This window comes from Montipora capricornis, chromosome 6 (assembly GCF_036669925.1).
Source record: "Montipora capricornis isolate CH-2021 chromosome 6, ASM3666992v2, whole genome shotgun sequence".
NCBI lineage: Eukaryota > Metazoa > Cnidaria > Anthozoa > Scleractinia > Acroporidae > Montipora > Montipora capricornis.
The window spans coordinates 61911374-61939331 of NC_090888.1; the positions used below are offsets into that span (position 1 = coordinate 61911374).

Below are 27958 nucleotides of genomic sequence, written 5' to 3' on the forward strand. Positions count from 1 at the left end.
CGAATCCCAGCTGGTGCGTTCCAAAGTTCACTCAGCTTTCCATCCATTCGTGGTGGGTAGAATGAGTACAAGTATTACTGGGAACAAGTTGTGCTTACAACGGGATTAGAGTCGCAGCCACCCCTAGCGTTAGTTACGGTAGAAGCTAAGGGAAAAGGAGTCTTCGGGTTGCCTTCGACCTTGGTCGGTCTCTTGTCTTGTCTTGACAGCCCTTGCGCGATCACCATGGATGCTCTTTTTCAACCGAAACTAAAGGAAAGATTCGCGTAACAATAGAGCTTAATTTGCGAAGTGTTGGTTCAGAGCCTGGTTTTTACGTCGCTCCACTGAAATGACCTAAATGTGGCAAAAGAGCTTTTAAGAGAGTCAGGCTTGTCCTAGCTCCTCACGTAGTTAAAACTTCGTGAAGCTAGGACAAGCTTGACAAAACTGCACACTAGTGCCAATGTATGAACAGCAACTTGCCAAAAAGAATACGTTGAAAAAGCTCGACTCTTATCACGACAAATTAAAGTTATTTCGAAAAGTGAAAGAAAATCGAGTGCAAAAGGTAAGGGCGCCCATTTCTCGTGTTCTCGTTACGTTCGACGTTCTATGGCGACACTGTCGGCAAAAATGAAAGCAATAACTGTATAGGTAAACTCCTGTCATTTCTCTTTTGTAGCCACTCCTGTTCAGTTGAGTCATTTGACCAAGAACCGTGCCAAACAACTAGTGGGAAGACGGCGTCCGACACGGTCCAAGTTACGCGAGCACATGGTGGAAAGCTGAGCCTCTTTAACCATTCCCTCGTATGAGAATCATGGCAAAGAGATGTGGAGAGGGCGTTGGCTCCAAGAGCTTGAAAGCAAACGCGATTAACAGACATTACTTTTTACTGGAGTGCTTGTAACAGTTAATGGATATGCTGAAAAAGATTTGCATTGCAGGTAGTTAAAGTAAAATTTCCCAAAAATTGCAACCATCATGGGTTTAAACTAAGCATGGTACGTTAAAACAGTAGCTTATGGAGCCTTGGCAATTCCATCTTAATCAATCTTTGGATTGAAACAACGCCCATTACGACTTATCCTTGCCACGATCTCATGTATTTCACGAGCAAAAGAATCTTGTAAAATAAAAATAGATATGGCAATAATGAACTTATACATCGCCTAGCTGTTCGAAATGTATTCCTCATATCTTTACATTGGAAAATTTCTTAGGAGTATTTTGGGTATTTTTCAAGCTGGATATGATGTTTTTCTTTCTTCTGATTTGCCCCGGCTGCAAGTCAGTTATTGTAAATAGGACGTAATTGTGATGGTGTTGGTCGTCAATATTCTCGTTATTAGATGAGACTGTCGCCTTGCGTGACTTCAAGGTCACGGCAAATAGTCATTGAGTAACGACCCATTCAGTGGTGATGGCGCAGGCGCCATTTGGTTTTCTGACGAGGTGAATGATTACGTCGAAACAATATTTGACCGCTCTGTTCCATACAACCCCATTGCATTTACGATCAAAGTTCTCGACTTTCGTATTTGTGCAGACAAATTGTTTCAAAGCTATTCAAAAACGCGGCATAACTCGCCAATAAATAGATTTGTCATAGCAAAAAGTCTATAATTTTATTACAGTAAACACCCAAATAAAGAACCGGTGATTTTCTTGTAGGACGAAAATGGTTTTTATATTGTTGTTTGAATTGTTCCCACATAGAATGCATAGACCTAAGTTTTAAATTGTAGACTATAGCCCCTATAATTATTAATAGGGGCTATAATATAATAATAATGATTAATTCGCCATTTAAAAGGCGTAAAGGGCTTACTTTCTTGATGATAGTTGTATTTTCATCGAACCGCAATTTTTATGCGAGTGTTTATTGTACTTGGAAAAAAAGATTAAATTGGTTTCAGAGCGGTCTCAATTGAGTGTCGCACCTCTTTGACGCCGAAAATGAATGGAGCAAGCCTAACGCTTAGTACATGCAGCCGGCACAAAGCCCGGGAAAACGTTTTCCAGGGTCTGATTGGCTAAGAATGTGGAGATGAACGTTTAAGCCAGTCACGTAGCGTAGTATTGGGATAATTGGCACTCAATTTAACACCACTCTTCAGTAAGTAAATGCCATTATTTTCCGCAAATAGAATGTAATTTGATAGAGAAAGGAAAAAGAAACATTTTAAGAAATGAATTCCTACTGCTGCGTAATTAAAATTCTCCTTAGATAATCCGACTTGTAATATTTCATTTCAATGGTCGTACTCAAGAATCGAAAACGACAATTAATTTGATAGAGCGAGTTTCAATTGAGTGTCGTAAAACCAAAACCAAAGTAATAACTTTGGCCAATCAAAAAGGACGGAGACAATCCAGTAAACCAATCAAGACTCGAAGTAATTACACGTAGCCGACACAAAGCGCGGGAAAATGTGCACGCGCGCGCCACGATTGGTTTTGGTTTCACTTCTGATTGGTTGAAAAAGTGGCGCGAGAACTTTGAACCAATCACTGAGTGAAGTAGATGCAGAAGCAAAGTAATTCGCAAATTACTTTCGAAACTCAATTGAAAACCGCTCAAAAGATGGATTTATTTATACCCATAAATGTTAAAATTTTAAAAAAAGGACGTACTCAATTTATTTCTATTTCTGTATCATAAACGTATTTGTACAGCTCTGTGTCGAAAGCAAGTGTAATACAACAAATTGTTCATGTTTTTATTATTTTTGGGTAAGAATAGAATGAAATCACGAATGGAAGACTTCATGCGTGAGCTGATTGTTGTTTCTGTAGAATCAAATCTCGAACATGGGATGAATCTCGCTGTCGTAGAGTTGCAGTTTGTAACGTGTCCATCCAAGATTTGGGTGGCTTTAGGAAACCATCGAGAAAGAGGAACAGAAGAGTTGCAAGACTGTTTATGAGACAAACTTTCCCTCCCTCCCTCCCTACAATGCCCTCTCTCTACGACAATAGAAAAGATAGAGCCTGGCTCGGTAGGTAGTGTATCTCGCCAGCGAGGAGAACTTGGTCCATTTAGAGCCTGTTCGTAAAGTCGTAAAAACCGTATTTGCTTGTGAGATCGAAAGCTTAAAGTCGATTTAAAAAGGAAATTGGCATATTGGTATGAAAGGTAAAGAATTCGCACTTAAAGCGATTTTCAATTGAGAGTCGTAAAACCAAAACCAAAGTAATTACTTTGGCCAATCAAAAAGGACGGAGACAATCCAGTAAACCAATCAAAAGTCGAAGTAATTACACGTAGCCGACACAAAGCGCGGGAAAAATGTGCACGCGCGAGCCACGATTTGTTTTGGTTTCACTTCTGATTGGCTGAAAAAGTGGCGCGAGAACTTTGAACCAATCACTGAGTGAAGTAATCATAAACCAAAGCAATTCGCTAATTACTTTCGACACTCAATTGAAAACCACTCTATTCACGAAATTATGTAACATTGCACTTGATACAATCTTCAGCGTCAATTTGTCTTTCTGGCACATGTTTCTCTACCCTCGGGACACTCCTATCCTCTTACACTTTTTGTAACATTTGAAGATATTTTTTCGTAAGTCAAACATTATTACACTAGGTGAAAAAAAAAAAAAAAAGGAAAGAAATTCGATGTTGATTTCCAGGCCCCAGTTGTTCAAAAGGTGGATAAGTTGAGTTGTCCAGTGGATAGTGATTTATCCTGTGGATAGCGCTATCCACCTTTTGAACAAGTGAGGCCAGGTGGATACGGACCGGGGTTTGGGCTTAGTATCCCAACTGGTGCAAATGTATTTCTAGTGTTACTTCGAAAACATGGGAAAATGGCGTAATTCCGATAATCAAGGCTGAAAACATTGCGGATTGCACCTAACCTCAAATTATTTCCATCGTTAAAGCTCTCACTCGGAAGCTACTACTTTATTAATTCGAGTTAAAAAACCTGGTAATCATGTTACCTATGTCCGAGCTTATAACAGGCATGGATTTCCTGTTTGATGTTTGACCCGTCGGAAAACCACGGTCATAGTTTGTGACGTCAAATGAGGAATAGAAGTCATGCCTCTCACGGCTAACTAAAACGGAAATCCCAAACAGGTGAAATTAGCAAAATATACTTCTTTTAAGTGGTGTTTATCTTATCAATAAAAATAAGTTAGATTACGATACTCAAAAAGACGATTTGCGCGCATGAGTTCAAAATGTATGGAGCGTTTTCACATGACGTCACGGCAACCATGTTGGTGTCCCAAAGCAAAGAAACGGCGGCCATATTGGTGTTCAAACTAATCCCCCGGGAATTGAACTCTATTTTTATGCAAACAGTTTCTTTTCTTTCATCAAATTAGCATCCATTCTAGTCACGCGAGTGAAAACTCTCTATACCAGAAGTCATCTATTTTGAGCAAACTGGAGAGCGATTAACTATTATCTGAAAGTTCCTATGATTCAGAAATGTCCACCAGGACACGAATGAATAAGGTGTCATCAACTAGAAAGTTCCCCGCCTCCAGTTCTTCGTGTTTAGCAAAATCATCAAATCCGACAATGATAGCTCTTTCATCACGGCCGGGTCTGTCAATTCCTTTTTTCCTCACATCATCACGTTTGAAATCATGAACTTTGCGCATGCGTGTTAGATCTTTCCTCGCTTCAGTGTCCGGATTTTGATCCAACAAGCAAAATGTGTACCGCGGTCTTATTGGCCAGTGGAGTACTGCATCATATTCTCCTGACAAGACGCATGCGTATAGAGACAGACAAGTTCCTTCTTCTTTACCTCTGCCGTTGATGTAAGCCCAAACGGCAATCTTATAACCGAATGCCGACGAGTAGAAAGGTTCGCTCGTCATCGGGTCATCGCCGCGACCCGATTGAACGCGTTGCAATCTACGTGAAAAGCTTGATATACGCCACACGAGTTCCCCATAGCCATTTAGTCCCGGATAGCGAAAAAGTCCATTTTGGGGAGCGATTTCTGAGCCACGATTTTCCACTTCCATAATTCTGTTCTTTAGCTCTTTTTCGTGCTTTGATTGATATTTCTTTTGCTCCTTTATTTGTTCAGACAAGCGATTAATGGCTTTTTCTTGATCTGCGTTTTTCTTTATTGTTTCTTCAAACATGCCCGTGAGCTTTGTAACACTCTCCATCAAATGTGCTACGCTTTCCTCTTGCTTTCGCAAGCGGCCGCGATGAATTCCCAGTTCAGTTTTCTGTTCTTTAATAACCTCTAAGGCCATCTCCAAATGATGTCCCATATTCTCTTGAAGATGCTTGAACATGTCACCTTTGGGACCCTGGAAACAACAAAAAAGATGCAACAATCTTGACTGATTAAAGAAAACGAATGGTGTGGCAAAATTCAGGGGTGCCATTTTTCAATATCCAATAAAACTCCCATGGACAAAAACATTAGTTTGATGGAATTTAAAACTTCGCCACAGCGATTCTAACAACACAAAACGGAATAAGCTTCTCTTAAAGTATTCTCGTAGGTTTTTCAACAGCAAAAATAAAGAGAAAAAAAAACAAGTTTACCTTACTTATCCTAACTGGCTTTAAGCAAATCGTCAAACTGGGCGGCATTTTCTTCTAGAGGCATTGCCTGTGTGTAACAGGAGAGGGGTGGAGAAGGGGGGAGGTGATAGGACTTGTGAGGGCTATTGGGTTACTAAGATATAACAGAGTGGAAAGTGTAATATACCAAGGCGGGAAAGAAGTACCTGATAAGAACATCCGATGTCTTTATGAGGACATTGCTCTTGTGTGTTCGGACATTCTTCCATGATGTGGTCTGTGATCTAAAAAAATGGGGATAAAAGACAGAAGAGTTCCCGTTGGAGAGGAGCATGATATAATGCAAACTTGAGCAAGAACCAACCATCAGGTAGCAACTCATAAACTGGCCGGACTATCGCTCAGGATCTCGTGAGTCAATACACCTTAGGCCAGGCCATACTCAAGGGGTTTTAAAAACCGAAATTCCTGCCTCTGTGATCACGTCTGCAAACATTTAAACTTTTAAACTAGGGAGCCTGTTAAAAACAACAATGGGGTAAATTAAATAACTCATACATTATTCAAAAAGAGTATAGAAAATGTTGCCTTTGTTATAACTCCCTTTGCAGTCTTTACGACAAACCTTTAGGCCCCGTCTAAAACCCGTCGTTAGTAGTAAAAAAATTCGAAATTACCCACGCGCTGCTCGAAATAGTAGGGGAAGAAGGCCCCTATATCATTAGTCTGAAAATTCAGCCGTCTCCTCCCTAACACTTGGGGGCGCAATGTTCTCTCCCACCCCCCCCCCCGCGCCCCCCAAGGCTTAGGGAGGAGACGACTGAAATTTTAGACTAAGATGTTATGGCCAATAATTTTTCTGTTCTGGACGAAGCACCTCTCACTTCCCTAATTGATTGTAAGGGCCCCAGCAAATGGCTTCATCGTTTGCTTTAAGATCCGTTCGATTTTGTTCAACCGTGTTGGAAGAAGTTGAATCGATGTTGAATGAGTTTAAAAGAATTTAAACTTTGCCTCAACAACCATTCAACATTTCTTTTGTTTTCGCGAATGTTGAATGAAGTTGAAGCCCGGGGGGGGGGGGGGGTACTCGATGTATCCCTGGTTGGGGAGGTGCGGCGCGGCCCCTCATACCCTGACCCTGTTTAAGACAAATATCGCTGATTTTCCTACCCATTTTAAGACAGAATTCCGATTTTTGATACCCTGTTTAAGACATTTAACCCAGTTTAAGACAAAAATTGATAAATCGATACCCTGATTAAGACAACCCTCCCCCCCCCCCCGGGAGTTGAAGCCGTTTGCCTCCCTCTTTCAACATTGTTGGGTTTGAGCGTGCGCAGTAATCGGTCTCTCAATGAGGTATCATGTCCGTATCCAGCGTAACAACCGCGGCTGCAGACTGGGGCTGAATACAAGGCCTCTCGTGAGCTTTGTTGAAGCAAATGTTAAATGGCGTACTGAAACGCGTTTGCGCACCCCAGCCATCATTACCCGGGCCTTAAGCTGCTGCATAATAACTGAAGGAGTGTCGTGAGGGCCAAAGACCTCAAAGGAAGTTCGCCATTTCACTTTGAAAGACGTCTGGCAATGTCTCAAATTTCTCAGGAAATTAACTTAAATTTGCCCATTATTAGATCAAATTTAAGCGCACAAGAGAGAAGAAATTCATGGTTCAATACGTATGCGAAATGAAAGAGCTTTTCGTGACTGCAAGAAACGTTTTGATTTGGAATAAGATATATATTTTTAACTTTTAATTTTTATTTTATTTCAAAGCAAAAGAAAAGATGAATATTTCTCATTTGTGCATGTTTGTTATTTGTCAGGTTGCGTAAGAGGATAGTAAAAAGGGTTCTAAACTCCTGAAACCCGATGACACCTCATGCCAGCATACCACGCAACCGTCTGCCGGTAACTGGATCTTATTCTACTTAGCCTTCCGATTCGACATTAACTTAATATCTTAATATGAAAGAACAATGAATCTCAGACACTCTGAAAACTAGACTGAAAAATATTCTTTAAATACACATTAATTTTTCTCTTTTGCGTGATGAAAGCCATAATCGTGTCGAAACATTTAACCCATTTAAAAGATTTACTCTTAGCTTGCCAAAATAAACACATTTTAAAACAAAACACCAAGATTCGATAAGAATGATCCGTTTTGTCATATTACCCGGACAAACCATTTTCTTTGAAAAAAACGGAGTTCTTCTCTTCGTTTGTACTGATTACATGGAACATTATACATGATTATATAATTTTGAATGATTTTTTTATCGATGTGACTTTTCAACTTGAAGTGTCAACCCAACCAAACTATATTAAAGAAACGAATAAATGAAGACGTACACAATATAATTTCCGTTGATTTTAGATAAACGCCCCCAGGTTTTCGCAGTTCTTCCTTCCTCAAGGAATAATTTAGCAAAAATGCACCTATCAATGTTGAGCCTGAGGGAAGGCGGGGAAGGGTGGGTCGGGCTAACCAGGGAGATTCGATCGTGAGGTCTGTCCCCAGGTCGTGAGGTCTTGTCCCGGGGGTGGGGGGTGGCGAAGTTGAATATTTTTGAAAGAAAATGTCAAATCCCCACCCCATCCCCGAAGGTGCATAAAGAAAGTAGATCCGTGAGGTCAAAGCGTGGTTGCATCCCTTGATTCGCGCTAAGTCAATATTATACTTTACAAAAACATGAAAATGCTTTTATTTAATGGAAGGGAAGAATCCTTATTCATATTTTTGCATTCAATGAAGCCCAAGGGAAAAAATTCTCTGCGGGTGTTAAAGATAATTTCCTTTATGACGAGTTTTCATTTAAGATGTTGTATGTCATGTAAGCGTCATCAAGATAGCGACAAGCGATAGGTAACTGCGAACCAACAATGGATTATTTGACCATAAAGGGAAATCTTTCAGCTCCGCTTCACATATTTTAGTAACAACAAAGACAAAAGGTTTCAACGCAATCGCTTGGAAATGTGTAGAGACAAGAAAGAGACAATCACTTCAAACTATCTGCATTTCCAGCACAACAGCAACCATTATAACATATCGATTTTCGGCTGTTTAACTATAAATCTCTTCACCATTAAATCATTAACGATAAAATCTACCCCATGGAAACACAAAACGAAAGAACGAATCCACTTAAAGTCAACCTAAGGAACAAATTCACCTCATCTGATGTTGACACTGTTACAACTATTTCGACATATTTATGTTGCGTACCTTCTCTCTGGGAACCGCCATCTCGCCGCACATATTAGGACATTGGACAGGATACAGAGGGCAAGCGTCCAAGTGGCTCTGTGTGTTAGAAAGTAATGAATATCGCATCGAACATCTTGCGGTACCATCCATCAATATATTTCTAAACAATTTCATGTATATAAAAAAGGGCGCTTGACCGATGGATGTAAACTGGTGGGATCCCGTGAGATGCAAATACTGTATTTCCGATTTACCTCCAAGGAATGCGAAAGTAGATACCCTTACAATACCGTGCGGTATAATCTTCCTACTTAGGATGTATCATTGATTTTCTTTCACCAACACAAGTCGTTTGCTGATAAAATGAAGAAACCAAAATTGATTACAGACATAAAGCGCGCTAGCGCGGGAAATTATTCAATGTCTTTGCATTACTCACTTTAAAACTCACGCGAAATCAATCGAAGATATTTCCGGCTCTCGATATATCTTTGAGTTATGGCTGCCTTTGTCAGATTTTCGTATAATTTCATAGAAGTTCATTCACTTTCGTAACCACAAACATGGTGGTTGGTACGTCAGTTTTCGCACTCTGCTCCGAAAGCAACACGTGCCTTGAGTTGTAAGAGAGCTTTTAGCTACGCGAGGCAGTCCAATGTCTGGTTTTTCAAAACGTTTGCCAGACAGGGGTGAAGTCTGTAACAAAGTCTTCTTTAATCCGCCTTGAACGAGCCTTTACATATCTGGATTAAAGACAAACTTTATAATCTTCGATGTCATTTGGTCAAGCTCATTCGCTGGCACTCTTCTTAATCCCTCTTCAAATTTTGTACCAACGATGTAATGATAGAGACTACCCGTTGAAAGGTTTATTCGTTTGGCCTGTGTAAGAGGTTAGAAATCGCTGGGTTACGCTTCCGAGTTGCGTGGACTTCAAAGAATGTTCCTCTAAAACCAAAAAAGCCATTGAAGTAGAACGCTGTTACAAATCAGTTCAAACCTACCTTTAATTCCAAAAGATCTCTTTATCGCCATTTTCTATTTCTCATCAAAATTTCACTCAAACCTCACTCAGACCTCAAACTAACGTGTATTATTCGGCCGTGTATTGTTCAGCCAAACTATTTAAACGACTAAATGGCGACGTTATTAAAAATATATGATCCCCAAGGCAGAGACGTAAGTGTAATATGAAAACACAATTGAATAAATTAGAGTCAGGCACGCTGCCGCAAGCACTTTTAAGGATTCTTTGTCTCCAGCTATGTACCATTTGAGAGAAAGTGATTATTGAACAACATCTTCCTACCCATTTTGAAAAACATGCTCCTGAGATAATACATATGTGAAAGATGCCCAAGATAGCTACTTTTTATGCGGATATTTCAGTCAAGACTCGCCCCTTTGTTTATCAATATATAAAAGGCTCCCTTGCGTTAACGATGATATATATATTTTGACGGGTTGGATTTTTAGATAAAAAAAGCTTTCGACATTTGTAACAAAAGATGAAAAGCTAATTGTTTTGGGAGCTCCGCAAAAGTATTCAAAGAATTAGTAATCAAGACGCACCTAATCTCTTGACTATTAATTCAGCAGATGATTGTTTGGAGAAACTCCGGGAAAATAAAAAAAAATAAATTGCTTGGTTGCCCAGTCCAAACCGATGACTAACTCTAATAGCTTTAATTTATGCGCTCCAACGAGCCATGTCGTACTGGATGAGAATACGCCGGGAAAGCTGAGCTTGCTTAATCTCCCCGATTTGTTCGGTTCGCTATCACCCGGATGATTTGCTCAAGAAAAGTGAAGCGGCAATCTGCCTGACATCCGTTGCTCGAGGAGACTTAAGGGCTGCCATAGTCCATGTTTAGTAAGAAGTGCGCAGCTGGTGAAAAGAAGCCGTGGTACAGTTACGACAAGCCCACCGTTAAAAGGGACTTACTAAATGGGAGGTTAAGAAACAATGACAGCTATACGACGACGAGAACCCCACAAAACAATGATATCATTAGTTAAGAGGAAAAATGGTAGTGCCGTTCGTTTGTTTGTAGTTTTCTGCAAAACAACAACCTATAGCCCAGTCACTAACTGTCTTACGGTCGTTTCTTAAAATGTTCATTATATCAATAGAGCGTCCACACAATTTACAATTGTTCAATATCAGTTTCTTACCTTCAAAGCTTCAGTTACTGGTATCATGTCATCTTTGCAAAACTTGCAGGTGATATCGGCACTGTTCAATCCAATGACCTCCTCAATAGAGTCACTTAATATATCTTTTTCCAGCTGTAAACGACAAAAACACTTGGAGCAGTTTGTTTTCACTGATTGAAAAACCAAGTTCAAATTCATTTTATTTTGACCAATCCGATTATATACCTGTAAAACTGAGTTGTTCATTGTCGAAAACAGTGTTACAAGAAGGTAGAAGCAAAGGCAAAAAGCATTATTATTTCAAGTCTAGAAAGTTCTGGGTATAAAATAGGGACTTAGAAGGGAGCTGGAAGTGAGCTGTTTTCCCTTTTAACTTGTCTTCACACAACCACATTTACATTGCGAAGTATCTTTTCTCCATTAGAGATGATTAGTATAAAAATCTAGGAGACACCACCGTCCTGTCACGTGAAATGTTCTCTTCCGGTTGCCGTCCGCGTCTCAAAAACGCGCGTGCTTAAGCTCTGTTTTTTCCTTTTTTTTTTTTTTCCCTTTTTAGTTTTTTTCCTTTCTACGACGCCGACGTCAACAGAAACATCACCTCAAATATAACTTTGCACTGTCGCGTGTCTTTCGCTATCATTCCATCTCGTTAATGTCTTACAATGTGGGCGACGTATCGTAAAAAGAAATTGGTACGAACGGTTTCATAGTAAAAACATAGAATGAAAGGTTTGCATTTATTTGCTCACATTGTCGCTAAATCCTCAAACTTGGTGTGCAGCCTGAGTACCACAAACACATGTGCTAAAAGGAGGCGTTCAGCGCGATTACTTTTCCTCTTTTAGCTTATGATATCCTTGTTTTGTTGCGTTCTCATTGACTACGGCGTCCGAGATCTTAAGGTCCCTAAAATGAAGTGCCGATGAACATTGCAGCCGGCCCTAAGAGCGGTAAAACCAAACTCGTTCCCAGGACTGTTTCACCGAGGGGAGGGCCGCGCCGTTTGTAAAATAATTTGTTTACCTTAATGTTCTCAATTTTCTCATTATTTAATGAATAAAGTTTTGTTATATGAGTACATTAAGGTAGATAAATTATTTCACAAACAGCGCCCCATAAGGGCGCCCTCCCTTCGGGGAAAAGGCCCTGACTGAAGAGGTTGCGAGCGAGTAACATACCGTAACCAGGGCAACCGCGAAAGTACTTTCTTCTTTTATTGAAATCGAATCTACTCTTCTAAATGGATTTAGTTAAAACAGTCTTGAAGCAAACATGATTTTTGACGAGAATAACGAGTAATTTGTATAGTTGGATTTGCACCATATAAATAAATATTTTTATTATTGTTATATAGTTACTAGTAAATTTATTAGTTATCTCGAATAAGAATGAAACAGAGATTAAGCGCCGGATCCGCGCTCAAGAGGGAGGTTAAGCAGCCACGGACGGCAACCAGAAGTAAGCTGAACTTATCTTGCCAATATCACATTCATATTGCTAAGTATCTTTTCACTATTAGACCATTGCCCTGGCATGTGAAACGTCCACTTCCGGTTTCCGTCCGTAGCGCAAAAACGTCGCGTGCTAAAACCTCAATAGGGAGCTTAAGCACGCGCGTTTTTGAGACGCCGACGGACACCGGAAGTGAGCTGTTTTTCCGTTGTACTTGTCTTCATACAACCACATTTACATTGCTAAGTATCTTATCTCCATTAGAGATTATTAGTGTAAAAATCTGGGAGACGCCACTGTCCTGGGACGCGAAATGGTCTCTTACGGTAGCCTTCTGCGTCTCATAAACAAGCGTGGTTAAGCCTCCTATTAATATTGGTTTCTACAGAGTGACAGTCATTAAATGATGTCAGGTCTCAGCGCTTCCGAAAGGGCGCATGCGCATGACGCCAGGGCGGCCATAAAAACGTGTTCCTTTGTGTCGATTACAAAAAAACATGTCTTCTCATCACGTAAGCCAAAAACAGATGTTGACCACGACCGGTCGATAGCAAATGTCTTGGGTTACATATTCGCCCTTGTCACACGGCGGCCATATTCTCCCGGGAGACCAAAAAAGCTTTGTTTTATCACGCCAAGCCTCACCCCCATGGTTTCCACTGCGAGGCTTGGCGTGGTAAAACAAAGCTTTTCTGGTCTCCCTGGACAATATGGCCGCCGTGTGACAAGGGCGAATTCGAGTCGACATCCTTATCTTGTCGAAGTTGCCGCAGGACAATCTCGGGTGTAAAACAATACCCGGAAGTCCAAATAGACAAATAGTCTAAACCTGACAATTTTGCACGTCAAGGGCCTGACAAAAATTAAGAGATAAAAATGCCTTAAGATATACATGGCTTAAATCCAGCTGTTACACCCAGATCAAATTTATTATCCTATTATATATTCGTAATTGTTTAATTGCAAGAACACTTGCTCTTGGGAGAGCGGTAAAGTAGTGTTGAAGTTGTGACACAAGTATCAACAGATTTTGCCGGAACCGATGAGATAGCTTTGAAATTCGTGAATTTTTTATTACAGGGGCTTTTCCTTTTTGGAAACGTTATCCATAGAAAGAAAGTAATGAAAAACCTAAACCGTTGAGTAGCTATAGCTTCACGCCAATGCTATAAAGAGGATCCGAAAATTGCTGCAACGATGCCGAGGAAGTGAACAAAGTCAACCGGCCAATCCGTTTCTACAGTAGCGAGGTCTAGAACCACTTTTACACACGCACAAAATTGGCCCGGCGCTCAAAATCGTGTGAAGGTACCAATATTTGGAGTGCTGAGCACATCTCCAGACAGGTGCATGGGATGCACCTATGTAATTTATGGCACGGTCGCCTAATGTACCTTCTGTTTCTTCCGTTTACACATGAAAAAAATGATTTACCGTGCGGTGCCCCAAAAACATAAGCACGTTGACGAGATTTCGGAGTGCCGTACCAGATTTTTGCGCTAATGCAGAGCGGCCTTAATAGATATAAGTGAGGTCCCAGCACATAGTGCCACTCATCTGGGCAGCGGATACGACATTAATCTTATCGGATTTGACTTATACTCTGACATTGCCATTAGGAGAAAATTGCACATTGTATATTCTCATATCTGATAAAAATATCACGGATGGAAGAATTAAGAAAAGTACTCGCTTTAAAGAATGCTACCCGAAGAAAGATGTCGGCACAGAGTTAACATTCTAACGAAAAAATGCACTTATTTAAATGAAGGACGAGGATTTTTACCGAAAATACTTTTAAAACGCCATGACTGGTGATGTCATAGCATTTGTTGATTGATAGTGCTGGTACTTACGCAGATGTCATACAAAGACTTGGTAAAACAGCTAACAGGACTTGTAGATCTACTGAGGACATTTGACTTAACTGACTTCCATTTTGTGCCATGGCTTTTATTACATCTAACATTCTCTAATTTGGGATTAACGTTGACGAATGAAGTCGAAGATAACAAAGTCGTTTAGCAATGTTTTCCCTTTCGACAGCCCAAATAGCGAAACGTACGCTTTCTGAGGCCATAGTTGACTAAGCTGAGGCCAAAGTGTTTTTGGCGCAGCTAATTGCACTGTACGGAATGAAACAAATGAATTGGATCCTCGCGTAGGAGACCCAACATACCTTGACAGAACTCTCTTCGGAGCAATCTTGGGAACAAATGAAATACTGTCTCAAGCAAATGGATAGAAATTTCTGTATGGTCTCTGTTTCCATTGAACCATCGTTGGAGTATTGACCGGGCTTCAGTTTTTCTTGTCCACTGCCGCCTCCTACTGTGCTCATGTTGCTATCAACCATTGGTCCTATCTCTGGAAACATCATCGCTGTAGGCAACAGTTCAATCTAAGGTCGAAGTGATTGTTTATGTTACCAACAATTGAAACTAGTTAATAATAAAGGAACAGCTTTGGCAATATCACGGCACAGAAATCTGTGGGCACTAACTTTCTACCTCCTCTTGCAGGGTGATTCTAGGAAAGCCGAGTTCGCCCGAAGCCAAGTCAGGAAGAATCGCTGATAAGACTTCACGAAAATAAGACTTCACGAAAATGGATACTATTCTTCATTCTCAACCCAACGTGGTTTAGCTTACCTATGAATTAAAATAATGAATGTGTATCGATCCTTTCGTTGACACATACGTTGCTTCATTGTCAGTCCTGCTTTGAGTATCTCTGAATCACTTTTAGCGTTTTTGAGAGGTGTGACTTTCCAAGATAAGAAAAGCGCTGTTTTCAATTTAGTTGTAAAACTGACATGTATCGTCCCAAAAGGTTGAAAATCTTTAGACTGTACATTCGCATGCCTAAATACCGACTTGTAAACAGAACACTTCTTTCCTTTGCAACAATTTTGTATATTTTTATGATGTTAATGAGCCTTTTGTATCAGATATCGATAATTAATGAAAGCATTTTAATTTAAAAGCTTGTTTTCCAAAATGGCAAGACTGTCAATGATAAACCATCAGTGATAGCAACTAGTTTATGAGCCCTGTAGCATTTTGCACTATTTCAAAACGAAATATGCCGTATCATAATAATGATCTGATATCGCCCTGTATATCTTTTTACCGGAGTCAATAACGACGTTAAAAGACCCTACGCTGGCACGAAATCTTCTAATCATTTGCACAGGTGTCTTGGAGGACGGATTCATTGGTACGGGTGATAATTGTGTATTTTAAAAACTGAAAAAGTAATTTAATTTCATCACCGCAAACAGTGTCTGTTGAATCGAGTTCGAAAAAGAATATGTCTTCGTGACACAAAGACAATTGTTTTTTCAGTCAACAGACAAAATTGAAATTCCAATTTAGATAGTAGAGGCTGATGGTTTAATTATTGATTCACCTATAAAAATGTGCTTTTAAAAACGTTTTTATGGGCATCTAATTATGATGGAATCTAGATTCTTCTTGTGATAATCAAAGTGATGTGCGCTTGAATTGACAAAAACAGAAGTCGCAATTAGCGAAATTCACGCAAAGATCAGGTGGACTTTCGTAAACAAAAGGAAGCGGAATTCGGGGTGTGTTGCGAGCGAGCGCGGTGTCAATGAGTCATTTTATAATACATATCTTTCTTATTTCCTTTCTCATGAGGGGAAAAACTGGCTTTAGGGACGATTTATTCGGCGCAGTCAATACTTGATTTCAATGGGCTCATTAATACATGTTTTGGCCTTCCTTTAGGTTGCCTAAAGCCGTTCCTTATAAGGAGAATTATACACTGCGCCGAGTGTACTGTTGTTTAATTTTTGAGGGGGAGGGGTGGCTCATTGGGGAATTTTTTTCTGAGAATGGTTTTTAAATACTTGTCTGTTTGCAATAATTATTTGACCAACCCACTCATCTGCCTTTTTCTTCATTTATATTCCTATTCCACAAGTCCAAATAGCAAGGGGGAAGGGCTTGCTTTCGCACGATTTGCGCAATTTTTATCCTGCTTTCTTTTGTACAAGAATATTTTTCGTAATTGCCTTCCCTCCTCCCCCTAAAAATCAAATTACTCCTTTCTCAGTCAAGGGAATGGAACTAAGGCCCTTTCCACCTCCTACTTACTTTTAATCCATGTATGCTTTCCTCCCCTCCCTTCTCCATTGTCTGTTTTTCTCACAATTGCTCCCCTGTGCAATTTTATTTTAAGATCCAAGATCAAATTCCTCGATCGCAATCTTTGTAGTCCATTTGATTATTCTCAGAAATTACCCAAATCGTATTTTTCTCAGTTGTGAAGTGAAGAACCTAGACCCATGCTGTTTAATAGAAAGAGTGGAAGCTGCGAAAGGCTTTTTAGAATTGTATTTTCTATTACCAATAGGGCTTAACTGCAGAATACCCCGCCACTCCAACTATATTCCACGTAGCCGGCTACGCCGTACGCGGTACCCAGAAATAGGAATGCACAATACTGTAGAATACCCCGCCACTTGGACTATATTCCAAAGGAACTAAATTTCAAAATGGCGCAGCGATGTTATATGTGCTGGCTGCGCGGTACGCCGTGACATTCCTCGTTCTTAAAGCGTCAAAGCCTAAGTAATTCCACAGACAAGAGACTGTGGAACTGTGGACTCGGAAAAGCGTTATATGAACAAATGAATTCAAAATGGCGCAGCAATGTTATTTGTGCTGGCTACGCGGTACGCGGTACGCTGTGATAATTAATAAAGACACAGTACTGTGCATTCCTCGTTCTTTAAGCGTCAAAGCCTAAGTAATTCGACAGACAAGAGACTGGAACTGTGGACTCTGAAGAGCGCGCGTCACCAGTATTAACAACGTGAAAACCTGACAACAGAGATCTTTTGCTGAATATAGCACTCGTTTACTGATTAAGCGTAAGCGCTCGTTTCAGTATTAGGCCTAAGCACTCTTTTAAAATTTTAGCTTTCATTTTACGGTTCGGGTAACTAGAATTTTTAACGAGATCGTGTGAAGAATATAGTACTCGTTTCCTGATTAACCCTAAGCTACTTAAGATACTTCGCCATCTTGACTTTAATTCTTTCCGCGTACCGCGTACCGCGTAGCCAGCTACTTAAGATACTTCGCCATCTTGACTTCAATTCTTTCCGCGTACCGCGTACCGCGTACTGCGTAGCTAGCTACTTAAGATACTTCGCCATCTTGACTTTAATTGTTTCCGCGTACCGCGTAGCCAGCTTTAAGATACTTCGTCATCTTGACTTTAATTCTTTCCGCGTACCACGTAGCCAGCTATTTGCGACACTCGATGTGGCGGGGTATTCTTCAGTTACTCTCACCGGTAATAAATTAGGTTGCGAGTTACCTGTTTGCTTAGTTTGCACGATTCTTTTGCTTGTGGAAAGCCTTAAGGATGCACTATTTCCTTGCATTAACCAGACGTAGTTTTTCCATACATTCTTTAAATATTCGAATATTCTTTGAAGGAGACAGAAGATGATCTCGAACCTTTTTTCCACCACCAATAATGCAAGCCACAGACCATCTGAACATGTGCCTCACCATCGGCACACTAATATATCTATAAAAACAGATTGAGGTGCAGCTAAATTTATGAAAGGAAACAAGTTCTGCCGGTCTTCTTTCCTTTCAAATTCAGGGAGTTGCAAAGATGTTGATGGAATTGATTACAATCGTGAATCCGCCGGCAACCTTTGTTCATGTGTTCGAATATAAGGTTGTTAACATTGCAAACAAATTTAATAAAATCCAGAGGTTCTCTGTTAAGACTTTCAGGGCGTGAAGCACTGTCAAGGAATCCACAATTTTCTTACCGTTGACATATTACTCAATAGTTTTGAGTTTGGCGGCATTACAGAGGTTTATAGGTCAAAATCCCGCCTAAGCAACAGGAGAAAGTGAATCGGATTGGTGGGGGAGGGGTAGGGGTTAATAAGCCGTCCAATGTGCTGGTGGCCAGGTGAAGTCATTTCCAAGGCGTTTGATTGCTTAGCAGTTAACAGAAATTTTCGACTGTAGGACGCAAAAGAGAGGAATCTTTCAAGCACCCAACACTTGAGAAATCCAACTTTATTGGTTGGAGGGGAAGGATGGGAACATATGAAAAGAAAAAATTGTAATTTCTACTGAAGCAAAGTGAGAGGAAAATTAACTCATGTACAAGTAAATAATTAAACAGATGTTGGAGGTACAACAAGCTCTGGTTTTTCTCCTCAGTGGGTAAAATCTGAGAATTTGGCAAGACGAATGGCAAATGCTATTTTAGAGGAAAGAAGAGCCTAGTAACGGGCTGGGAAAACTTCTAACCACTCCTCCCTCCCTGAAAAAGCTAGTGGTCCGATCCCAAACTAACGCCTGCCCTAAAAGTCACGTAATTAATCTTTTCAAAAGTTCTTGCAATCTGCCTCCTGAGTCAGAAGGGATGTTTGCATTGTTATCCGCGTTATCCTGAGGTGTAGTTTCTTGATTAATAGAAGGCACTACCAAGGCGAGTCCTCTAAAAGACAACGTCCCCAGGAGTACTATCTCCTTTCTATCGTGTAGCACATCTTGAACGCACGTGGTAAATTATTGAAACACACCAAGCAATTTGATCGAAGCCTTTTTCATAATTGACTGCACATTTATTGCATTCATTTGTCGCTCTTGTTTCAAAATTGTGTGGTTGTTTTAGAGAAAATCCACCACATCTAAAAATATCGGCAATAACAGAATTGAACGCATCTTCAGTTATGCATATTGTTCCTCCCATTTTAGGATTAAAAGATAGGTATTTCTTTATTTATCGATTTTCCCCGGCACCTCACACAAAATGTGCATGTTGCCGTTAACCATTTTATAAACAGCAATCGGATAATTTTTGGAAGGAACAATTTGTAGAGATCTTGCGCCACGCAATGTTGCAATGTTGCAGTATCTGCTCCTATTATATACTACGAAAAGAAAAGATTTCATCTTACTCACCTTGAGGCCCTGATGGCAGATAATGGATTCCTTGCAAAAAAATGCTTTTGCGTAAACAGGAACGACGTCTTGAGCTTCTCAAGGAAAGTGCCGGCTTAATTCACCCGGAAACACACCGGTCGGCGAAACTGAAATAGGTGCGCAAAATTTGAAAACAATGCTCGGATTTCAAACGGTGACAAATCATGTCTTATTTTTCCGGTTTTGATGCCTGGTGGCCCGCCCTAAGGTGAGATAAGACAAATGTTGTTGAATGATTGTGAGAATCGCGAGGAATTCAACCGAATTTTGATTTAAAGTCTGTCAATTCAACGCATGTTATAAAGAGGAAATCAAGCTAAACGAAAGAAATCACACCGGTAGCCCAAAGGCGTGTACGCGAGAAATATCAATTCGGAGTTAAATTGTTGAAATGACTGAAACTTCCGCGGTACGTTACAGAGAACATGGTTTTAGCTATCATCACTAAACACACAAAGCAATCGAGCCCTGTTTTTATTAAAAGCAAATTAATTGTAGCAGTAAATTTTAAAAGAACATTTTTGCACGTCGCATTGAATTTTGGGGCCCGGAAGTTGAAGTGAATATTTAGAGAGAATTTTTGGTGATGTTTGAATCTTCGAAAAACTTTAACCACCTTGGTCGGTTTCATCAACACATGAACCAGTGCTTCCTAGCCGGACTGTCCGACGATGTCCACGCCTCCGATTCCTTTTAGACACTCAGTGGGCAAGCTGTAAGTTGAAAGAGAATAGGGCTTGTGTCCTTCGTCACGTGGGGATAACTCTTGCCTAACAGTCTGCTTCCTTTTAGCGGGTTTAAACGCCACGAGGAATTATTTTTCGCAACTTTCGTGATTTTCCTTTTGATCCTCTTTTTCCTCTTTCTGTCATATTTGTAGACGCCAGAAATGTTTGGCTGCCATCTTGAACTTTTGAAGGGGAGGTAGGTTGGGGGGTGAGAAAATAATTCCCACCAACGGGGTGGGTGTTAGAACATGTCCGACGACTGAGCTTTCGCGCGCTAATTGATGTAACTTTGGCTACGTCTCTGCCCGTGCGCGCGATTGAAACCAAAGAACACTTGACGTCACAAAGGATAGCTTTGTCGAAATGGTGTGAAAGAAAGTTTGTTTGTTTCCTTTGAAATATGGCTAAAGGAAAACATGGAATCGAAGGAATGGATTCGCTTTATGACCTAGCTGAACAGACGTTTACGTTGGATAAAAGAGTCGAGGTTGGTCTTTTGCAGAAATGAGTACATTTAAGAGCAAATTAGTTATTTCTGGGACATCTACAGCTCGACTACAGTTCGTTTCTTGTCGCCGGAAAGTCTCGGGTTCTGCAAAAAATATTACAACGACTTTAGCGAGTAATCATACCTCAGTTCCGGTATGTAAAACTACGGTTGGGCTTCGTCTGGCTGAGGAGCCGCACCCGCCCACTTCAAAATGTTCTGCTTCGGCTTGCGTTCAATAAGCAGTTTAATGTGAGCCATCTATATATTTTCACGATCATTCCATCTTGTTCACTTTGTATGATGTTGGCAAAGTTGTAATTTAAAGCAAAGATAAAGACTGAATGAAAGGGTTACCCCTTATATGGTCTCGTTTTTGTCAAAACCGCAAATCTGATTATTTCATGAGTTGTTGTGTTGCAGAGAGTACGGCAAAGAAATGTACTAAAACGCGTACCGCACGTGCAGCACGACGTATTTTTCCTCTTCAAACCAATAATGTTCTTGCCTTCTGCCATCATTGTTGTCGAATCCGTCGTTTCTCGACGACGGCAACGGCAAAATAGGGAGCTTACGCAACACGACGACGACTGCCACGAGAACGCCACAAAACAATACATCTAATGAGCAAAAACAAAATCTCTGCACGCCCTGCATGTGCGTTTTTCATTTTGGTGCATTTCTTTGCCGTTTTCGTCCTGACAACGACGTGAATTGACCAAATTTCAGGTTGTGTAGAGGACGAGAGAACGTGATGAAACATTTGTAATTTTCTTCCCAAACAATAGCCCTTTTCACGGTTAGTTTTTCTCATTTGCATTACAATACAATCTAGCATGTATGTGAGGCAATTTTGGGCTATTTTGTAGTTTTAACCCGAAATTGCCTCGCATACACGTTAGATTACATTTTAATGCAAATGAGAAAAACTAACCGTGAAAAGGGCTATTCTTAGAGCTTGACTAGCAACAGAGTTATTTTCATAGAGTTATGACATTAGAGTTAGAGTTAAGTTTCCAAAATCCTGAATTCAAGATTTTGGAAGGCCTAAATCCTGAATTCAGAAATACAGAAAGTATCCTAAACATGCATAAAAGCTAACCTTAGGCCTATGGTTAGCTTTTATGAATGTTGGCTGAAGATCATTTGGAAACTTAACTCTCTAGGACATAACTCTATGAAAATAACTCTAACAATAGCTGTCCCCCTATTCTTGCCAATTTTATTCCTGCAATGTTGATACACACTTTCCATTACGAACGACTTGGGGTTAGAACGAAGTTATTACAATAACGGGAAATAATATTTTTAGACGACGTTCTCGCTGGTGTCGTGGTCGTCTTCCTTGCCGCGGTCAGCTCCTGAATAACAATAATATCATTGGTTGAAAAAGGAAAAATAATCGTGCTGCACGTGCCGTGCACGTGCAGCACGCATTTTAGCAAAAATTTATGCATTGCTCTGTGAAATCTCCAAATAACGTGGGCGCACAATATATATCTTTCCTTTTCTATTTTTACTCTGAAAGCGCTCGTAACACTTTATTTTTATCAGAATTTGCCAACACCGTACGAAGTAAACAAGTTAGTAATAAATCGCGGCAGACTTGCGATATTGCAAAGTTGTGTTTTGAAGTGTCGTTTTTGTTGACATCGCCGCCGTAGATTTTAAAGTCCTTTTTAATTCCCTAATATAATGATTTTAAGGTGGGCAGACAGGTAGGGGGGGAAGGGGGGAGGTTAAGTTGCAGGGACATATTCCAGCGACAAAAAGGTGCGTAGTACACACTGAGACGACATGTAGCGGGGACGTGTAGCGGGGACATGTAGCAGGGACAAAATCACAACATTTACACACACATGAAAATGTTGCGGGTACATGATTCAAGAATATGCTGCAGCGATATGTTGCAGCGATTTGTCCCATGAAGTTGGGACACGTCCCGGGGACAAAATCACCCCCAAATTGGTGTTGCACAAATTTTAAATGTGTCGGTTCACACGAGGGAACATGTCGCTGCAACATATCCCTGACACATGTCCCCGCAACATTTTCATGTGTATGCATATGTTTTGATTTTGTCGGCTGCTACATGTCACCGCTACACGTCCCTGCTACATGTCACCTCAGTGCGCACGGCCCTGCAACATGACCCTTCGTGTCTGCTCACCTTTAAAGGCGTGTTCACATTGCGAAAACCCCATTATCTTAACAAAAGAATTGAAGGTCTTATGATTTTCTCGTCCACCGCGGCGTTGATTTAAAAAATCTCTTACTTGCAAAGGGGTAATGATAGTTGTATGTTAGCGAAAACTCCCACTGGTTGCTTCAAGGTCAATGAAGACATCAAACGACAAAAACTATCTCAGACGGCAACACTGCAAAATCTTGCAATGTTGGCAGTCACGGACGACTGTCGTTATTCGTGAGCAGAGATTGCACGATGCAATCCTTCGAGTAACTTGTGTCGCAACAACATGGTGAGAAAATTTGCCCGAAAATTGCCCCGGCAACGTAACGCATCCTTCCCAAAAGAACGCTAGTTAACTGACCGAACTCGAAGACTCACAGCTTTCCTTGGATCCACCTTAATTAAAAAGGAAATACATTTCTTGATGCTTGTTATCGCTGTTTTCCACACAGGCATTCATTAGTGAAATCAAACCAAGAGAGCACCTTCAAAGTACTTGGTAAGTAAAGTAAGTTTTACCAATTACTAATTGCCGGCTAACTTCGCACAAAAGATCGGAAATCGGTGGTTCGCTTGACACAAACAATTTTTAAATCACGGAAAATTCAAATCTAATTTAATTGATTGTAAAAATAAAACATTTTGTCAGAGAAAAAAGGCTCTTTCCAACATCGGCGGGCAGCCATTGATATTAGTTGGCTAAGCTGGGACTTCAAATAATTCTTATTATTATACATCAACGACTTGCCAACTGTAACCTTTTATGTATGCTGACGATACTAACGGTCGTTTAAAAATCTGGACTGGACTCTGGAATGGACTGGACTAGACTAGACTGGCAGGGAGGTGCAGGGGATTAGTGTTTTTAGAATCAGGTCTGTTTACTTTTGCTTATATTTTTCGGTTTCATTACAAATAATCACCCGAGGTCAAATGTTAACACAACAGTATTTGGCGCCATTTCTCTTTAATTTGCGCTAATGTTTTAAGCGAGTATTTACTAGCTTCGCTACACCTACTTAAAAAGTTCTCCTTAATACCATCCCTCACGCTGTGTTTTCCGTCGTAATTCCTCGCGGAGAGTTTCACTGTGGGTGAAGAGGTCTCACACAAAACACAGACTACGCAACTATTTTTAATGTTAGACAAAATCATGACCTGTGAACCATGACCAGTCAATTAAAAAAAATGTGTGAAATTGACTTGAGTCTCGTTCCCCATACTCCATGTGAATTTTCTTGTCAATGCTTTCAATCATTGATCTGTCTTTGACCCTTTTAAATATAACGCAATATGTATTTTTGTTACACTCTATTTTGTGCTTTCTTTCATGAATGTCAAAGGACTCAGGCTTCGCTTCATTCATCCAGCTTACTGAGTTGTACCAAGCTCGCTATTCGTGTGGGTTCTGCAGAATACGTCTCACGCAAGACAATGTTGTTAAATCTACCTAGTTACCGCACAACATCTTGAACACCTTGAAGCCATTAGCGCTGATCACGCTATCATGCATGAACGCAAACATCATTGTAAAACACTAACCAACTGATAACGAAATGCAATTACAGTAAATGTCCATTGAAATTTGTCAACTGATAATCATTCCTGCGCAGAATGCACAATGCCAGAACATGTCGTCATCAAAAGGGCTTAATGCACAAACTTGGTGATACCTATTATCACCGGCAGGCATCACACTGTATCCACTCCACAATTTCAGCCCTGTCTTCCTGTTAATTTTGGGTATTTTTTAGAATCGCGTGATATAAGAACGTGAATGAAATCGGAAATCGCCTGCAATCAATTCGATGATTATCAGTTGACAAATTAAATTGCATTTCGTTATCAGTTGGTTAGTGTTTTTCATGATAGCGTGATCAGCGCTAATGGCTTCAAGATGTTCAAGATGTTGTGCGGTAACTCGGTAGATTTAACAACATTGTCTTGCGTGAGACGTATTCTCCAGAACCCACACGAATAGCGAGCTTGGTACAACTGGATGAATGAAGCGAAGCCTGAGTCCTTTGGCATTCATGAAAGAGAGCGCAAAATAGAATTTGAAAGCATTGAGAAGAAAAGTGGGAACGAGACTCCAGTCAATGTTCACAGATTTTTAAAATTGGCTGGTCTTGTTTCACAGGTATTGATTTTGTCTAACATTAAAAATAGTTGCGGAGTCTGTGTTTTGGGTGTGACCTCTTCATCCACAGTGAAACTCTCTGCGAGGAATTACGAAGGAAAACACAGCGTGAGGGAGCGAAGCTTGTAAATACTCGGTTGAAACATTAACGCAAATGAAAGATAAATGGCGCCAAATACTGCTGTGTTAACAATTGACCTCGGGTGATTATTTGTAATAAAACCGAAAAATATAATAATAAGCAAACCAAAACTGGTACTAAAAACACTAACCCTCTCCCCCTCCCACTCTAGTCCAGTTTAGTCCAGTCCAGTCCAGTCCAGAGTCGGAGTCGAGTCCATATGTTCCACCTGGCCCTTGTTATTCTACTATTTTTATTAGTAATCGTAGTCGTAAAACACGTGAAATGGACTCCGTGATGAAATAAAATATTGATTGATTGATTTGAGAAGAGAAAGTGCTTCTTTTGTAATTTTATATATAAATGGCTCGACGTTTAAGCCTTCTTCGATAAGGACTATAATCCGAAGTTTTCGTCTTAGATGTAACTCTTTTCAAAACTAGTAAAAACAAATGAGTCGTTCTAACCCATGCAATATGCGCACGTTTCTTTTGCAGTGCGCGCGAATCCATAGAAACCCACGAGGAAGATCAGGCAGCTGGACCATCAGATTCATCGACATGGATGACTCCAGAAGGCTCATGGATAAACGAGGAAGATAATAGAGAAGAAATTCCTTCTTCGTTTACTAAATTAGGTACACTGGAAGTTATCATCAGCCATGCTTTGCCATTTGCCAACCGATTGTCGGCGACGCAGTTGAGTTCTCGAAGCTCTTCTGTTTATCTTTAAGAGGTTCTTTACATTACACGTCCCAAAACCTTTTCCAGAATTCTTGATCATGATTTCCACAATGATAACGATTATAATGATATTGAGAATGAAAATGCGAATAATGATGATGATAATGATGATGATGATAAGTCGCGCTAGTCACCCTCCATACACCTCGAGGAGAGGACTACGAGAACGCAGTTTGATGAGATCGGATCTAAAGCATATAAAATGTGCCTTTGGAACCCCCTATACAGTTCATGCTTTATCCCGCTGGAAGTTGATTTTAATGAGCACGGAAAACCGGTTTGCTCGAAAATAACCCTGGGTAAGGTTGCGATCAACAGAACTCATCTCACGATGATAGTTGGAGGCACAGCTGATGATTACCACATCAGCCGGACTCCCCAAAGCTCACACTGGGTACAAGCACAGGGTAAATTGCCACTTATCCAGGACTTAACTTCGGTGAACGGACGGAAACCGGTGTTTTCCCTATGGGAAGCCGTACGCTAACAAGTTGTATAATGTCGGGTATAATAGTTTCTCCTACGTAAATTTCCACGTCATTTTTTCCGCAAGGGTCGCGCCTACCAACTGGTAGTTGGAATGCTTTGTCACTAAAGCTACAGCGGACTCTACTTGTGTGTGTGTGAGAGGGGAAGAGTATGTCTTGGGTATGTGGTAATGCATTGGCACACCCCTTAAATAAACTATCACAGATAGCATTGTCACTCTCAGTGTAGTTTGTCCGTCTTTTCGGCTTGCAACATAATATGATGCACCATACACTGTGTGTTCGAAATCATTATTGGTTTGTTTGGAAGAGGGATCGAGATTTTTTTCCGAGTATGCACGAGAGTTTGTCGACATTCGTTAACCGGGGCAAAAATCTCTTCCCCGCTCCTCTATAACGTAACCATCGTAATATTTGTTTAGCATAAATGTAATCTAAAAATGTGTTTATTTAGACGCATACTCACCACAGCTTACATGTGCCACAAAGAGAAGAGCCGAGCGACCAGGTGTTCGCGGACGAAAAAGACCCAGATTACGCGGTAAATCATCTCTGGACATAACAGAAGAGTGGTTAACGTTGAGCCGTAAAACAACAGGACCGCTACCTCATAGCAACAGCCTTGTTCGAACAGCCACTGAGGGCCTTCGCAGAACACGAGAGAAAAACGATTGGAACAAGGAAGCCACGCCTCCTGTAACGACGACGGACAAAGTTAGCGGTCTTAGAGCGCGATTTGAGCAGTTGTCTAGCTAGAAGTATAACATCAATTAAAATCACCAATAGACTTCATGCAGGATAATCTATTCAGAGAGAAAACGCAAATCCCAGAGTTATAGGTTTTCCTTCCTTAGACTAAAAGTTTCTTGGTGGCAGAAATACAAACCAGGAATAATAATAATTGACATGATGAAATGTATTATTATTATAGTAGTAAAAGAAATTGATACTATTTTCGTTGAATTTGAGTTCTTCTCAAATGAGTGTCATGCTTGAAAACGGCTCTCATTAGGGTTAGGACCAGAATGGATCCTCCAAAATAAGGTTGGACCTACATACTTTAGAACACATCGTTGAAAAGAAATAACGCTATGCTTGATTAAGACGAAGGTTGTAGGAGCGTCAAGTGCAACTTTGCAAGAGCCAAGCACTGGAGCGCCTACTATTCAGATAGTATTTTTGGTAAGAATGTTCGGCCTATTGGTAGTAAACAGTCCACATTTGGGGAAAACAAAAAAGAAAGGAAGGATAGAAGCAATTCTCGCACTTATTTGAACAATTTCCGCGATTGTCACTTTATAGACACCTGAAAATTTCAGGTGGCTTCAACTGGATTCGAAACCTTGACCTCTGCGATGCTGGTGCAATGCCGTCTACCAACTGAGCTACGAAGTCTGTGGCTTCATAGCTTAGTTGGTAAAGCATTTTATTATATCTCTCAGATAGTACGCGCGCTGTAATTGGCTAAATTAGCGGGCCGTATTCTACAGTACGGCCCGCTGTACAGCCCGCTAAATTTAAAAATTCGACAAAACATCATCTAGCGAGTTTTTCATGTCATTTCTGTTGCATAAACTTGTACTGAAAACTGTTTGAATCTTGCAAGCAACTATTTCAAACTTAACAGCCAAGAAGATTTAGTTTTTGGGATTTTGGCACGGCATTCTTTGTGGAAGTTGAACCTTCGGCTTCACTTGACTAGTTTCCTTGCCCACGCGCCGGTTAACCTCAGAGATATGATA

General features: G+C 40.5%; 3 protein-coding genes across 5 annotated transcripts in view; 2 read left to right on the top strand and 1 right to left on the bottom strand.

Annotated features, from left to right (window-relative positions):
• The window catches only part of LOC138052779 (unconventional myosin-IXb-like), a 70841-nt gene extending 68097 nt beyond the window's left edge, over positions 1-2744 (top strand). For both annotated transcript variants that reach the window (XM_068899356.1, XM_068899358.1), the window contains exon 45: positions 665-2744. In XM_068899356.1, coding sequence (XP_068755457.1) covers positions 665-771 — 107 coding nt within the window. In that variant the 3' untranslated portion in view covers positions 772-2744. The remainder of the gene's footprint in view (positions 1-664) is intronic.
• A 1541-nt stretch (positions 2745-4285) lies between these two features.
• LOC138052781 (TNF receptor-associated factor 5-like) lies at positions 4286-15115 on the bottom strand. Its single transcript, XM_068899359.1, has 6 exons — positions 14978-15115; positions 14506-14727; positions 10890-11003; positions 8733-8810; positions 5704-5781; positions 4286-5277 (listed from the first exon to the last, which is right to left on the bottom strand). Exons 2-6 carry the CDS (start codon positions 14704-14706, stop codon positions 4420-4422), a joined length of 1329 nt encoding a protein of 442 aa, XP_068755460.1. The 5' UTR covers positions 14707-14727; positions 14978-15115; the 3' UTR covers positions 4286-4419.
• A 5317-nt stretch (positions 15116-20432) lies between these two features.
• LOC138050729 (uncharacterized) lies at positions 20433-27071 on the top strand. Of its 2 annotated transcripts, none has more exons than XM_068897025.1 (4): positions 20433-20533; positions 23177-23223; positions 25483-25622; positions 26671-27071. In XM_068897025.1, exons 1-4 carry the CDS (start codon positions 20447-20449, stop codon positions 26970-26972), a joined length of 576 nt encoding a protein of 191 aa, XP_068753126.1. In that variant the 5' UTR covers positions 20433-20446; the 3' UTR covers positions 26973-27071. The 2 variants fall into 2 exon arrangements, with proteins under 2 accessions (XP_068753126.1, XP_068753127.1); XM_068897026.1 differs by lacking the exon at positions 20433-20533 and adding an exon at positions 22919-23013.
• Positions 27072-27958: the final 887 nt, after the last annotated feature.